We start from the raw sequence: 12,434 nt of genomic DNA, 5'->3' as shown, positions 1-12,434 counted from the left end.
CTGCTAAATTGTAATTATTCACTCCTTTGGCCTATTTATTGCCTACCTCATGCCTTTTGCACACAATGTATATAGATATTTTTTTTCCTACTATGATATTGACTTGTTTATTGTTTATTGTTTCTTCCATGTGTAACTCTGTGTTGTTGTCTGTTCACACTGCAATGCTTTATCTTGGCCTGGTCGCAGTTGCAAATGAGAACTTGTTCTCAACTAGCCTACCTGGTTAAATAAAGGTGAAAAAATAAATAAAACTCAGACCAATCATTCCAGGGTATTACAAGTCAGTCCAAATGTTTGTTTCATTCATTCCATTCGGCGTTAGAAAAATCTCCTGCAATAGCTTCACTGCTCGCCAGGAGACAGGCCAAACCAATTTATGAAACCCATGTCCTAAATGTGTGAGGAGGCTAGAGACAGAGAGCGAGAGGAGCGAGAAAGAGAGAGAGAGACCTACACATAGAGGACCCACGTCGAGAGGACCTACATCCAGACCACAGCATCACCAGCCACATCCACACCCCAACCAATCAATACCCCGCAAACAAACCGTGCCCACACCTCATATAGGCCCCCTCAGATCAGACCTGTGCCCCTCCTGCCCACCACTCCCACAAAGAGGGCCTCAACATGAAAGTCACACACACACTCAGGCCGTGAACAGGCAAACAGGCCCAACCCCCACTCTTACACTAGCCCAAGCCAATGGCATGTTCCAGATGCTAAGCAGGCTCTGCTCACACTTACTGGTCTGAGTCCAAACCACACAACATTGGACACTTTAAGGAACACAAAGCCTTCCCTATCTCATCCTGGAATATCCAAGGTCTGAGGTCATCTGCCTTTGGCCTGAAGAGCAGGAACCTGGACTTCACCAAATAAATCAGAAATACAGACATTGTCATCCAACAAGAAACATGGTATAGAGGAGAGGGACCCACTGATTGCCCTCTAGGTTACAGAGAGCTGGTAGTCCAATTCCTTAAACTACCAGGTGTGAAACAGGGAAGGGACAAGAACCTGACACCTTCAGCACACAGGGTGAAAAACATCTACCTGGAGGGGACAGCATTCCCTCCATTCCCCATATGCCCCCCTAGGCACAACATAACCAACCAAAACAGGTGACAATTCCTGCAGCTCTATCGCATGCTGGGTATGTCCATAGTCAATGGTAGGCTTCGAGGGGACTGCTACGGTAGGTACACCTAAAGCTCATCTCTTGGCAGTAGTACTGTAGACTACTTTATCCCTGACCTCAAACCAGAGTCTCACGCAATGTTCACAGTCAACCCTATCAGATCATAGTCTGAGCAATACTCAATCATGAGGCATCAAAGCCAAAGGAACTGAATAATATTAAGAAATGCTATAGATGGAAGGTAAGTAGTGTGGAAACCTACCAAAAAAACTATTTATAACAACAAATTTGTCACAGCTGTTGAAAGGAGAGGACCAAGGTGCAGCGTGGTGAGCGTTCATTTTCTTTTAATCAAAATGACTGCACTGCACTGCACTGCACTGCACTGCACTGCACTGCACTGCACTGCACTGCACTGCACTGCACATAGTCAACTTCCCACAAAGAAAGGCGGGAAAGAGCTACCTAAGTATGGTTCCCAATCAGAGACAACGATAGACAGCTGTCCCTGATTGAGAACCATAGCAGGCCAAAAACATAGAATCACCAAATCATAGAAATCGAAACATAGAATGCCCACCCCAAATCACACCCTGAACAAACCAAATAGAGACATTAAAAGGCTCTCTACCGTCAGGGCGTGACAAAATTAAATCAATTTAGACAACTTCCTGGACAAAACGTTTCACTTTAATAGTGAAGGTGTAAACTTTGTAGTAGAAAACCTAAACAGTATATTTGACCTCTCAGCTTCCCTTTAAAATCTAAACATTTCAAGCAGACATCCTAAGAAAATGAACAACAATGACACATTTTTTCTTGTTTATTTCACTTTTGTTTATTATCTATTTCACTTGCTATGGCAATGTAAACATATGTTTCCCATGCCAATAAAGCCCCTTAAATTGAAAAATTGAGAGAGACAAACATCCCAGTAATAGTGCCCACTCCATCACATTCATTAGGAGGAGGTTGTCTATTTGAGAGAAAAAACATGTGTAGTTGTTACAATACTTTCATAATGCATCCTTCCAACAGCTCCCTGAAGAAATCACTGATCTCAAATGATTGGCCAGGTGAAAGGAAAGATTCCACTTTATAGCTTTCATACATCCAGACCAGTGGACCATTCAAGAAGGAGAGGAAGGTAGGGATGAAATAAGGAAGGAAGGATGGAGGGAAGGAAGGAAGGATACATTTATCTGTTGGAACATGGTCACAGTCTCCGGGCGTACGAGCGACAGTGGGCGCGCGCACAAATACACACATCCCAGACAACACGCACTAAACCTCTGTCCAAACTTTCCTCCCCTTCAGTCTGTGCGTGCCTCGCCAAGTCGTGAGAGCGCAAGAAGAACTTTCCGCTCTCTAGCACGGCTTAAATTCACGTTTTAATTCCGCTACCAAGGTTAGTAAATATATTCTCAACACTGCACTTTATAATGACGAAAAGTCATTGTATTTGTTTTTTTGTGTTATTTTTAGATTAGCCTGCTGTTTTATGTTAGTGTGCTTTTCACTCGAGGCTGTTTCAGCTTGTTCAGCAATCGGCGACCCCGCCTACCTCATCAGCTCTCTTTTGTTCTTTCTCCGTTCAATTTCATCTCCCGAACACAAGGTCCGCTCATTCCCCGTTTATCAATGCTAATTTGTTGTATGATTATGCGCAGCTGTGGAGGTCTCAGTGCGGTGTTTGGGTTACTTTGGTGATGGGTGACTTTAGAGGGCTGTCTGTGTGTAGACGATGTCGGGCTGGGACCCATTTTTGTGCTGCCTAGTAAACAGCAGCTGGAGGAACGTGTGGTTTGGGTGGTAATTAGCTTAATGAGATTACCCTAAGAAACATTGGTCATCAATAACGTTGATTAATTTAAGTGGCTTTTGTGCATGTTAAGTTTGACGAATATTTAACCGTTTAAACCCCAAATCTTACTGCGCGCATTACTTGAGACAATCAATTTCACTGTTTGCGCATTTGTCGTGTACTTTATTTGGAGCGCAACACAAGTGCGTGAATCTCTTGTTTCTTCGTAGTGCATAGTTTGACTCCAACGCGTTTTCGAGGATTGTTTTAAATCGTCGCATGCACCGGCGGTGCCCATGGACATGTAGCCTACATACCACGCACGTGCGCTTGTAGCTCGGGGGACGGGGACGAGGGACGAACGGGACACTATACGCTCCATAGAGCGGACACGTGATCCTGCACGGGATGGAACATAATGTTCCAATGCATCGAGGTCAATTGTGCCTCTTAACCTGTGTAGCACAACTTGGTTGGTGAAATTCCCCTAAGTATGATCCCAATATTTAACCATAGTAGTTTACCATTTTTGTCTCTGCAGAATTGCACCAACCATTTGCAGAATAGTGAAGTTGTTTGAAGTAAATGCACGTTGGTAATTTGTGAAGGGATTGGATAGGTTAAAGCTAGAATCCTTAATTGAAATAATAATAATGGTCACCCCACCTGTGTTTTGGTACAAACCTTAGGGATGGGCCTGGATAAATGAAACCACTCTCAAATTCACAGAATGGGCTCAGGATGTAAGGACTGATGACCATCCATGATATCAAAATTAGTTTTAACCATGTTTTTAGGCTATACAGTGTTTGTTTACAAACATTGAAGTAAAACAAGCTTGTGTTTTGGGTTCTGATGGTGTATGACAGTTGAACTAACCTCACGAGGCATTTATAAGTTGTTATTTAAGAATCAGTGGGTGGGGTGTGTGTGTGTGTGTATATATGTGTGTATATATATATATATATATATATATCTCTCTCATTCATTTTATAAGTCCAGAAATGCATGTAGAAACAAAGGATTCCACTACTCAGAAGTTCAGTGACATGGACAGCTCACACTAATTATACCACATACAATAGAATGATAATGCAACTGCCAGTGGTGTAAATAATTCTGATGTGGTTGTCACATTACTGGTTCATCAGGGACAAGTCTCACCATGGTTCGATGATTATAAGCCAGCTCGAAATCTACAGTTCATTGTTAGTGACAGAGCAGATAAACCACTTTGAGAAGTAGACTAAATGCTGTATCTCCTCCCACCCCTGACAGCATAAGACAAGTGGATTCAGATATTACACTCTACACCGTCTCCTCACTGGTGTAGCTTGTGGCGATGAGAGCGGTGTTCAGTTGGTAACCAAACACTTATTTCCACTAGGGATGCACAATATATCGGTGAACATTTCGAAATCGGCCAATATTAGCTAAAAGTGCCGACGTGAAAACCCAATGTCAAAGCTGACGTGCATACCTAATATAATTTAGGTACATGCCGTAATGACATTTTGCGCTACACGTGCAAGACCACATTCTTAACCTAGCTCACAATGTCTGCTGTGGGGATCGAGCAGTCAACAAGTTGAGCAGTCATTTGAAAGAGTAAGAACATTTCAGCGAGACAACTCAAAAGGCGAAATCCATTAAAGCCAAGATAATGGGATTCAATGCCCTTGACAATCAACTGTCGTGGGTTCGCGGACTGGTCGAGCACCGGTACACACTACCAAGTGCGTTATTTTTCAGATGTTGCCCTACCGGAGTTACATAGTAATAGCGTCACTGCTATTAGCTTCAAGACATGCATACTATGGAACACAGTTTGGGTCTTTGCATTTCAAAAAAAGATACAGTAGCACTGTCAAAGGTTTTTTTTTTTTAAGTCTGAAAACACCAGCCACAAACAATGTGTTTGCAATACCGCATTGGTAATAAAGCATCATTTGTTCGACCGCAACTTCCACTAGAAACTGTAGTCATTTTCATTATTCGTAGCAATGCTTTAGGAATCCTTGAGTAAGTATTAGCTAGGTTGCCACGTGTTGTTCGCCTATTGAAATTGAACTTCAGTTAATGACAAATAACTATCCCGCTACTTAACCCTGTTGCCCAAAGCTAACGTTATAAGCAGCCAGCTAGCTTCATCTGGCCAGTGAGGCTCGACCGGACTTGGTTGTGTTGTGAAGCTAGCCACAATAAGGATTAGGCACAATAGTGGAATTTGCAGTTTGCATTCAACATAAAAGTATGTAATTGACAGTGATGCAAATTAAAACATACTTTTATTTTGAAGGCTAACCGCAATGTCCACTATTGTGGCTAGCTTCACAGATGGGTCAGACCAACATTAATCAAATAAAAACTCTTATAAATTAAGGTTATTTTAGATAACACCTAGGGAGCTAACTATATAGCTAATTTATAGCTACTGAAACAGATTGTCGTTTTGGTATGTTTTTGCGGAAGAACATTGTTTGCATCCATTGGCTAGCTAGATTTTATTTAGGACCAGTACTGTAGGTGCACGAGACAACTACCAGCATCATCGCATACGTATCGTTGTGACATGAAATAAAAGTGATGGTGTAATCAATGTAATAACTACGTTAAATTATGTGACGTGCAGTCATATTCATGTCCAGACACGTCAATGTTTTCAACTTGTCATACTATTCTTTTTTTGACACGCAAAGACCCAAACGGCGTTCCGTAGCAAAGAAATGGCACAGCAAGGAAGTGAAAGAAATAGGTTTTGATTATGCTTTACTGGTAATGGGGACATGTGTTGTAAATGCCAACAGTGACGCCTGATATGCAGTGCCTTAGACTGCTGCGTCCATGTGTGTTAATTATTTAACTGTACTAGAATGCTTAAGACTGTTACAATTTTAACTATCGATATCAGGTTTTTTTTTTTAAAGGAAAATATCGGTATTGACCAAAAATGTAATATCGGTGCATCACTAATTTCCAGTTAGTTTACTTGCTCTCACTGATGCCTATGATTTATGGCGTACTAAGTCAATAAGCACATCCAAACTGGGCACTGGTGCTGGGAAAATCAAACAAGGCACAAGGTCAGGGAAAAGTCCAGCACACACAACCTAATAGCTGTGAATGAAAGGTGACTGTATTTTATCCATTGAGTTCATTAGCTCATGTGCAAGTCCGTGTCCAAGACGACAAACTAAATATGATTCTTTAGATTACTGATTCACCAGACCTGTTAAACCTGTAACATACATGTAAATGGACAGGTGATGATACAGCCACCCTTAAGAAGCAGGACTTTGTCCCAGTTTATCTCGGTGCAAAGTTTGGGTGTGCAAATGGCCTTTTCCCCCTCTCCTGATCTGCTCGCTGTCGGGCCCTCTCCTCATGGTTGAGGTGTCTCTCTCACTCTGCCGGTCTCATTGTCTCCAGGTGCACCATGGGAAACAAGATCAGCAGAAGACGGGACACTGCACCAGCCGAGCAGAAGGCTGCAGAGGAGGCAATCGACACGCAGGAAGCTGTGGTGGAGGCAGTAGCTGATGCGCCAGTGGTGGTTACAGAGGTGACTGAACCAGTAGTAGAATCAGTGCCAGCACCGGTACAGGAGGCTGAGCCAGAGCCCCCCAAGCAGCCAGAGACGGAGCCCTCATTGGAGGAGCTGGTGAGCGTCCCGCTAGTAGCCCCAGCACCGCCTGAACCCGAGCCCCTGGTGTCAGTCAGCAAACCAGTGCCAGTCGTCCCGGAGCCAAAGCCAGTCGTCCCGGAGCCAAAGCCAGTCGTCCCGGAGCCAAAGCCAGTCGTCCCGGTGCCAAAGCCAGTCGTCCCGGAGCCAAAGCCAGTCGTCCCGGAGCCAAAGCCAGTCGTCATAGAACAGGAGGCTGTCCCAGAGCCAAACCTCTCCCAGGAGTTCCTTCTACAGCCAGTCATTCCAGAGCCCTTCCCCTCCCCCGCCCCTCTTCTGGACCTGGGTGTCCCTGAGCTGACCCCTGAGCCCCTCGATGCTCCCCCCTCCCACAGATCTGCCCCAGACCAGCCCACAGACCTGGGGGGTGCAGAATGCTATGACGACAAAGTAAAGGCTGCCTGGAATTCTGTCTCCGTCCCAGAAAAGTCCAAAGAAACCCTGGAGAAGCCAGCAACCATGGCGGAGAAGCTTCTGTGTGATGTCATGGGCAGCGAGCTGAGCAAAGCGGATTCTTCAACCACTTAGACCTGACGGCCGATGACATCATGGTCAATGATGTCATAGCAGACGACATTCCGGAAGGTGACGTGTCCACTGAGCTGATATGGGCGGAGAAAATAAAAATAAAAACTAGAAGAAAAAAATGGACAATGACGTTCTAAAAAAGGCAGACGCAGCAGAAAAAAAATGTATAAAAAAAAGAGTACAACTTTGATCTGAGAAGGCTAAAGGGAAAACTAAGACCGTGAAGTAGCATTCAGATAATCTGAGACCTGGGATGTATTCCCTAGGAACCAAACAGAACCAAGCGTACGCAAACGGAATTAAACTGGGTGGGACCTACCTGAATTTGTCCAATAGAAATTCTAGTTTCTGTTGCGAAACATTTTGGAATAATGATTAGACCCCAGGTAATAGACGTGCCTTTCTGAGTGTAGGTTGACTAAAGGGATTTGGTGATGGGTGGCCAGGGCAGAAGTGTACCCATCATCGCCCTCTGAGCCATATAGACATAACACTGCATAGCAGAACACTTACAGTAACTATATGTGGTAACTATGTATGACAAGACGTTTGCCTTGGTGTGTACACCTGATGAATTGTAACAACGTTTGAAATCGGCCTACATTCTATGATGTACATTCATGCTTGGACTCTCACAATCCTTCCTCTTTAACTCTGAAACGGAGGTGACCTTATTATATTTTCTAAAAGGTGATGGTCTGGTTGTGAAAATAAAATAAGATTGTTCCACCTTGAAGATGATTCTTTGTTTTCGTTCTTTTCTAATGTGGTTTTTAATCTTTAAAGAGGCTGAGGGCTGCAAGTGCATTGTTTCCAAGACTGACGTTTTAGATTAAGGCTGTTTTCAGAGGTTTATGTGCTGCCACTAATGCTGCAGAGATATGGCTCAGCATAACCAAGAAGATCAGCAAATAAAGATTACCTTAGTGAGTCAATTTCAATCCCTAAACATCAATACAGAGATCAGGAAATCAATAGGTAAATTAAGGAGTGAAATAATTCTCTACATAATGACAGACCATCAGTTGTGGGCTACATTACATTTTTAACTGAACACTTGCATTTAGATGAATGAGCACTTGAGCAGTGCATCAAGTTCCTTCTATGCTCCAGTACACTCTTTCACTATGCAAAAAAACATTTCTGCCCCAGAAACAACTAGATAGTGGTTTTGCTTGAATAGAGCCCTTGGTTGTTCATAACCATTTCCTTATGGCTCATGTCCCTGTAGGTATGTAGGAGGGGACTACTGCAAGCATAGAACTAGAATTGTTGGAACAAACATGTTTAGTAAAGCAACACTAGGACAGTCTGGGCGTGGTTTGAGTGGGGAGGGAAAATGTGCTGTTGGCAGAGGTTTGGAACTATCTTATTGGTCTAACTAATTTACTGCTTGGATATGTCATCGTGGAAGGCCAAAACTCGCTCCCACTTAAAACAGGCTGAAATTTCAGGTGGACTTTACAAATCGCTCTTACACTAAAAGGGCATTGTCACAATTTCACAGTATTATTCTAACCTCCATAGTGTGGAAATATATGAAACACAGGAAAATCACTTTTTTACTGCCCTGGGCCTTTAAGATCCATGGCCAATACAGCATGTGGGAAGCATGAATGTGTTTCTGCGCTCATAGAACCCCTCTTGCCTCTCCTGCTCATCCTGATCACTGCTCAGGGAGTTCCCACTCTCCCTCAACACACACTGTCATTCCAACCCACATACACACATTCATGCTGCGGAAGCACGTTCACATACATGCGCGTACACATACAGTGCAGAACATGTGTGCACATAGAGGAAGACAGAGCGCTCTCACAGAGTGAATTGGCGGTTGAATGTGGGAGTGGAGAGGGAAGGAGCGAGGAAAAGGGTGGAAAGGGGTGATAGAGAAAGGGGGGTGGGAGAGAAAGGAAGACGCAGGGAATGGAGAGGGAAGGACGAAGGTTGGGAGAAGAGGAAGGGGGTTTCAGGGGTCTAAGTCAGTGGTCTCCAGTGTGACTGTGCTAGAGTGCAGCATGGGAAATCTGCTCATAAACTCAGAACTTTCCTACACCCTCCCACCCCCCCACTGAGAAACAACTCTTCCACCATGGATGTATTCAGTGGGTTGAAATGTTCAGAATGTTTCAGATGCAATATTGTATAAGTTGATTTACTACATGCTCCTCCCAGTGCTTCTATACAGTAGTCATTCGATGACCACGCTAGAAAGGTCAAAGGTGTCAAAACTGATGAGCATGTAGTACATCGGCTGCTTGTTCTGCCGTTAAGGTTTGAGTTTACTGTTCAAATTGTAGTTCAAATGTGCTATACTTCTGTCCTGTCTAGTTTGGCTACATACTGACATACCAGTCCCCTTACTCATAAACCTCAGGGAGGATGTAGTATTACTGATGGAAATGTATAGTGTAGGGGCCCCCCGAGTGGCGCAGCGGTCTAAGGCACTGCATCGCAGTGCTTGAGGCATCACTACAGACCTGGGTTTGATCCCAGGCTGTGTCACCACCACCCATAGGGCCAGCGTTGTCCGGGTAAGGGGAGGTTCTGGCCAGGAGGGGCTTTACTTGGCTTGTCAAGCAATAACGACTTCTTGTGGCAGGCCGGGCACTTGCAGGCTGACTGCAGTCATCAGTTGAGTGGTGTTTCCTCCAACACATTGGTGAAGCTGGTTTCCAGGTTTAGCAGGCGGGTGTTAAGAAGCGCAGTTTGGCGGGTCATGTTTCAGATGTCCCGAGTCCATTGAGGAGTTGCAGCAATAAGACAAGATTGAAATTGGGGAGATGCATGACTTGACCTTGGTCTGTCCCGAGTCTGTTGGGGAGTTGCAGCAATAAGACAAGATTGAAATTGGGGAGATGCATGACTTGACCTTGGTCTGTCCCGAGTCTGTTGGGGAGTTGCAGTGATAAGACAAGATTGAAATTGGGGAGATGCATGACTTGACCTTGGTCTGTCCCGAGTCTGTTGGGGAGTTGCAGTGATAAGACAAGATTGAAATTGGGGAGAAAAAAATAAGACATGTATAGTGTAGAACCAATATAATTGTTTTTAATGTAGAATCAAGAATCTGGTCAGCTCTATTCACAGTTTACTCACTGAATACACCCCACATCGCTCCCCCAGCCTCTCCCTTATGACAGTGCAGACTAGGTCAGTGAGGGTATTTTGATATTTTATTAGGATCCCCATAAGCTATTGCGAAAGCAGGAGCTATTCTTCCTGGGGTCGACTCAAAACATGAAATATTACAGAACATTAATAAACAAGAACAGCTCAAGGACAGAACTTGTGGCCACACACACACTCCCATTGGTCAGTTTTGTGTTTCATCCATGATGATTAAGGATAGGATCTGGAGAGGGTAACATCATCATAGATCTGATCCTAGATCTGCCAGACATAGCAACAGTCAGACCAGCAGCCTGTTCTTCTCCAGATGTGATTCCTATCATTCCACAGGCTCTGAACTCAATAAACAACACTTCATATATCCACTCAAGAGATGTGGTCACCATTAGGGGATGGGCTACTGGCCTATTTTAATAGGAAGACATAGTGAAAGCAGCTAGTCATATGTAGGTTCATGATGTAGTCTGACTGGTGGTCGCTATTAGCACATCATTATTCGTTTTCTGAAGTAAAAAAACAAATCAGGGATTCCTGATTATCAGAAATCATAATATAAGCTAATTTAAATCATAATTGTCAAACATTTCTGAGTTTATAAAACCTCTGATATAACACAGGAATATTGAACAGAAGTTTGACTCAACAGGTTCAATTGCTGGTAAAACTCCATGTAAGAAAAGTATGAGCTCCTGGAGTTGTTTTTACTCTGCACTTTCACATTCCTTTTCTTCTCCCATTCAGTCTCCTATGTTTCATGCATGTTTAAACCACACTCACACACCCATAATCATGGATTGCATAAAATTGTCTCAAACTCTAATATCTATACTGAACAAAAATATAAACGTTAAACGTTGGTCCCATGTTTCATGAGCTGAAATAGAAGATCCCAGAAATGTTCACATGCACAAAAATCTTATTTCTATCAAATGTTGTGCACTAACTTGTTTACATCCCTGATAGTGAGCATTCCTCTTTTGCCTAGATAATCCATCCACCTGACAGGTATGACATATCAAGAAGCTGATTAAACAGCATGCTCATTACACAGGTGCACCTTGTGCTCGGGACAATAAAATGCCACTTAAAATGTGCAGTTTTGTCACACAACACAATGATACAGTTGTCTCAAGTTGAGGGAGTATGCAATTGGCATGCTGACTGCAGGAATGTTTGTCCACCAGAGCTGTTGTCAGAGAATTGAATGTTAATTTCTCTACCATAAGCAACCTCCAACTTCATTTTAGAGAATGTGGCAGTACGTCCAACCGTCCTCACAACCGCAGACCATGCTTAACCACACCAGCCCAGAACCTCCACATCCGGCGGGATGATCTGAGACGAGCCACCCGGACAGCTGGGTTTGCACAAGCTAAGAATTTCTGCACTAACTGTCAGAAACGGTCTCAGGGAAGCTCATCAACATGCTCGTCGTCCCCACCAGGGTCTTGACCGGACTGCATTTCGGCAGTCTTAACCAACTTCAGTGGGCAAATGATCATCTTCAATAACCACTGGCACTCTGAAGTGTGCGCTTGACGGATGAATCAGTTTCAACTATACTGGATAGATGGCAGACAGCGTGTATGGTGTCGTGTGGGCGAGCGGTTTGCTGATATCATTGTGAACAGTGCCCCATGATGGCAGTTTGGTTATGGTATGGCCAGGCATAAGCTACGGACAATTGCATTTTATCGATGGCAATTTGAATGCACAGAGACAGTGACGAGATCTTTAGGCCCATTATTGTGACATTCATCCACAGCCATCAGCTTATATTTCAGCATGATGGTGATGGATCTGCACACAATTGCTAGAAGTTGAAAATGTCCAAGTTCTTCCATGGCTTGCATACCCATTGAGCATGTTTGGGATGCTCTGGATTTACATTACGACAGCATGTTCCAGTTCACGCCAAATCCAGCAACTTCGCATAGCCATTGAAGGAGCAGGACAACATTCCACAATCAACAGCCTGATCCACTCTATTCGAAGATGTGTTGTGCTGCATGAGGCAAATGGTGGTCACATCAGATACTGACTGGTTTTCTGATCCACTCCCCTACAGATGCACATTGTCTTCCCAGTCATGCGAAATCCATAAATTAGAGCCTAATGAATGTATTTCACTTGACTGATTTCCTTAT

At 43.8% G+C, this 12,434-nt stretch overlaps 1 protein-coding gene across 2 annotated transcripts; it reads left to right on the top strand.

Annotated features, from left to right (window-relative positions):
- Window positions 1-2,419: 2,419 nt before the first annotated feature.
- Window positions 2,420-7,891, top strand: LOC139405683 (protein TsetseEP-like). Of its 2 annotated transcripts, none has more exons than XM_071148104.1 (2): window positions 2,420-2,549; window positions 6,375-7,891. In XM_071148104.1, the coding sequence occupies exon 2, from the start codon at window positions 6,382-6,384 to the stop codon at window positions 7,153-7,155; it is 774 nt and encodes a 257-aa protein (XP_071004205.1). In that variant the 5' UTR covers window positions 2,420-2,549; window positions 6,375-6,381; the 3' UTR covers window positions 7,156-7,891. The 2 variants fall into 2 exon arrangements, with proteins under 2 accessions (XP_071004205.1, XP_071004213.1); XM_071148112.1 differs by lacking the exon at window positions 2,420-2,549 and adding an exon at window positions 2,725-2,854 and having other exon boundaries at window positions 6,375-7,885.
- The last annotated feature ends 4,543 nt before the right edge of the window (window positions 7,892-12,434 follow it).

This window comes from Oncorhynchus clarkii, chromosome 1 (genome assembly GCF_045791955.1).
Source record: "Oncorhynchus clarkii lewisi isolate Uvic-CL-2024 chromosome 1, UVic_Ocla_1.0, whole genome shotgun sequence".
NCBI classification, from domain to species: Eukaryota; Metazoa; Chordata; class Actinopteri; order Salmoniformes; family Salmonidae; genus Oncorhynchus; species Oncorhynchus clarkii.
Note: the sequence above shows the minus strand (reverse complement) of the source record. Positions and strands in the feature narration are given on the sequence as shown.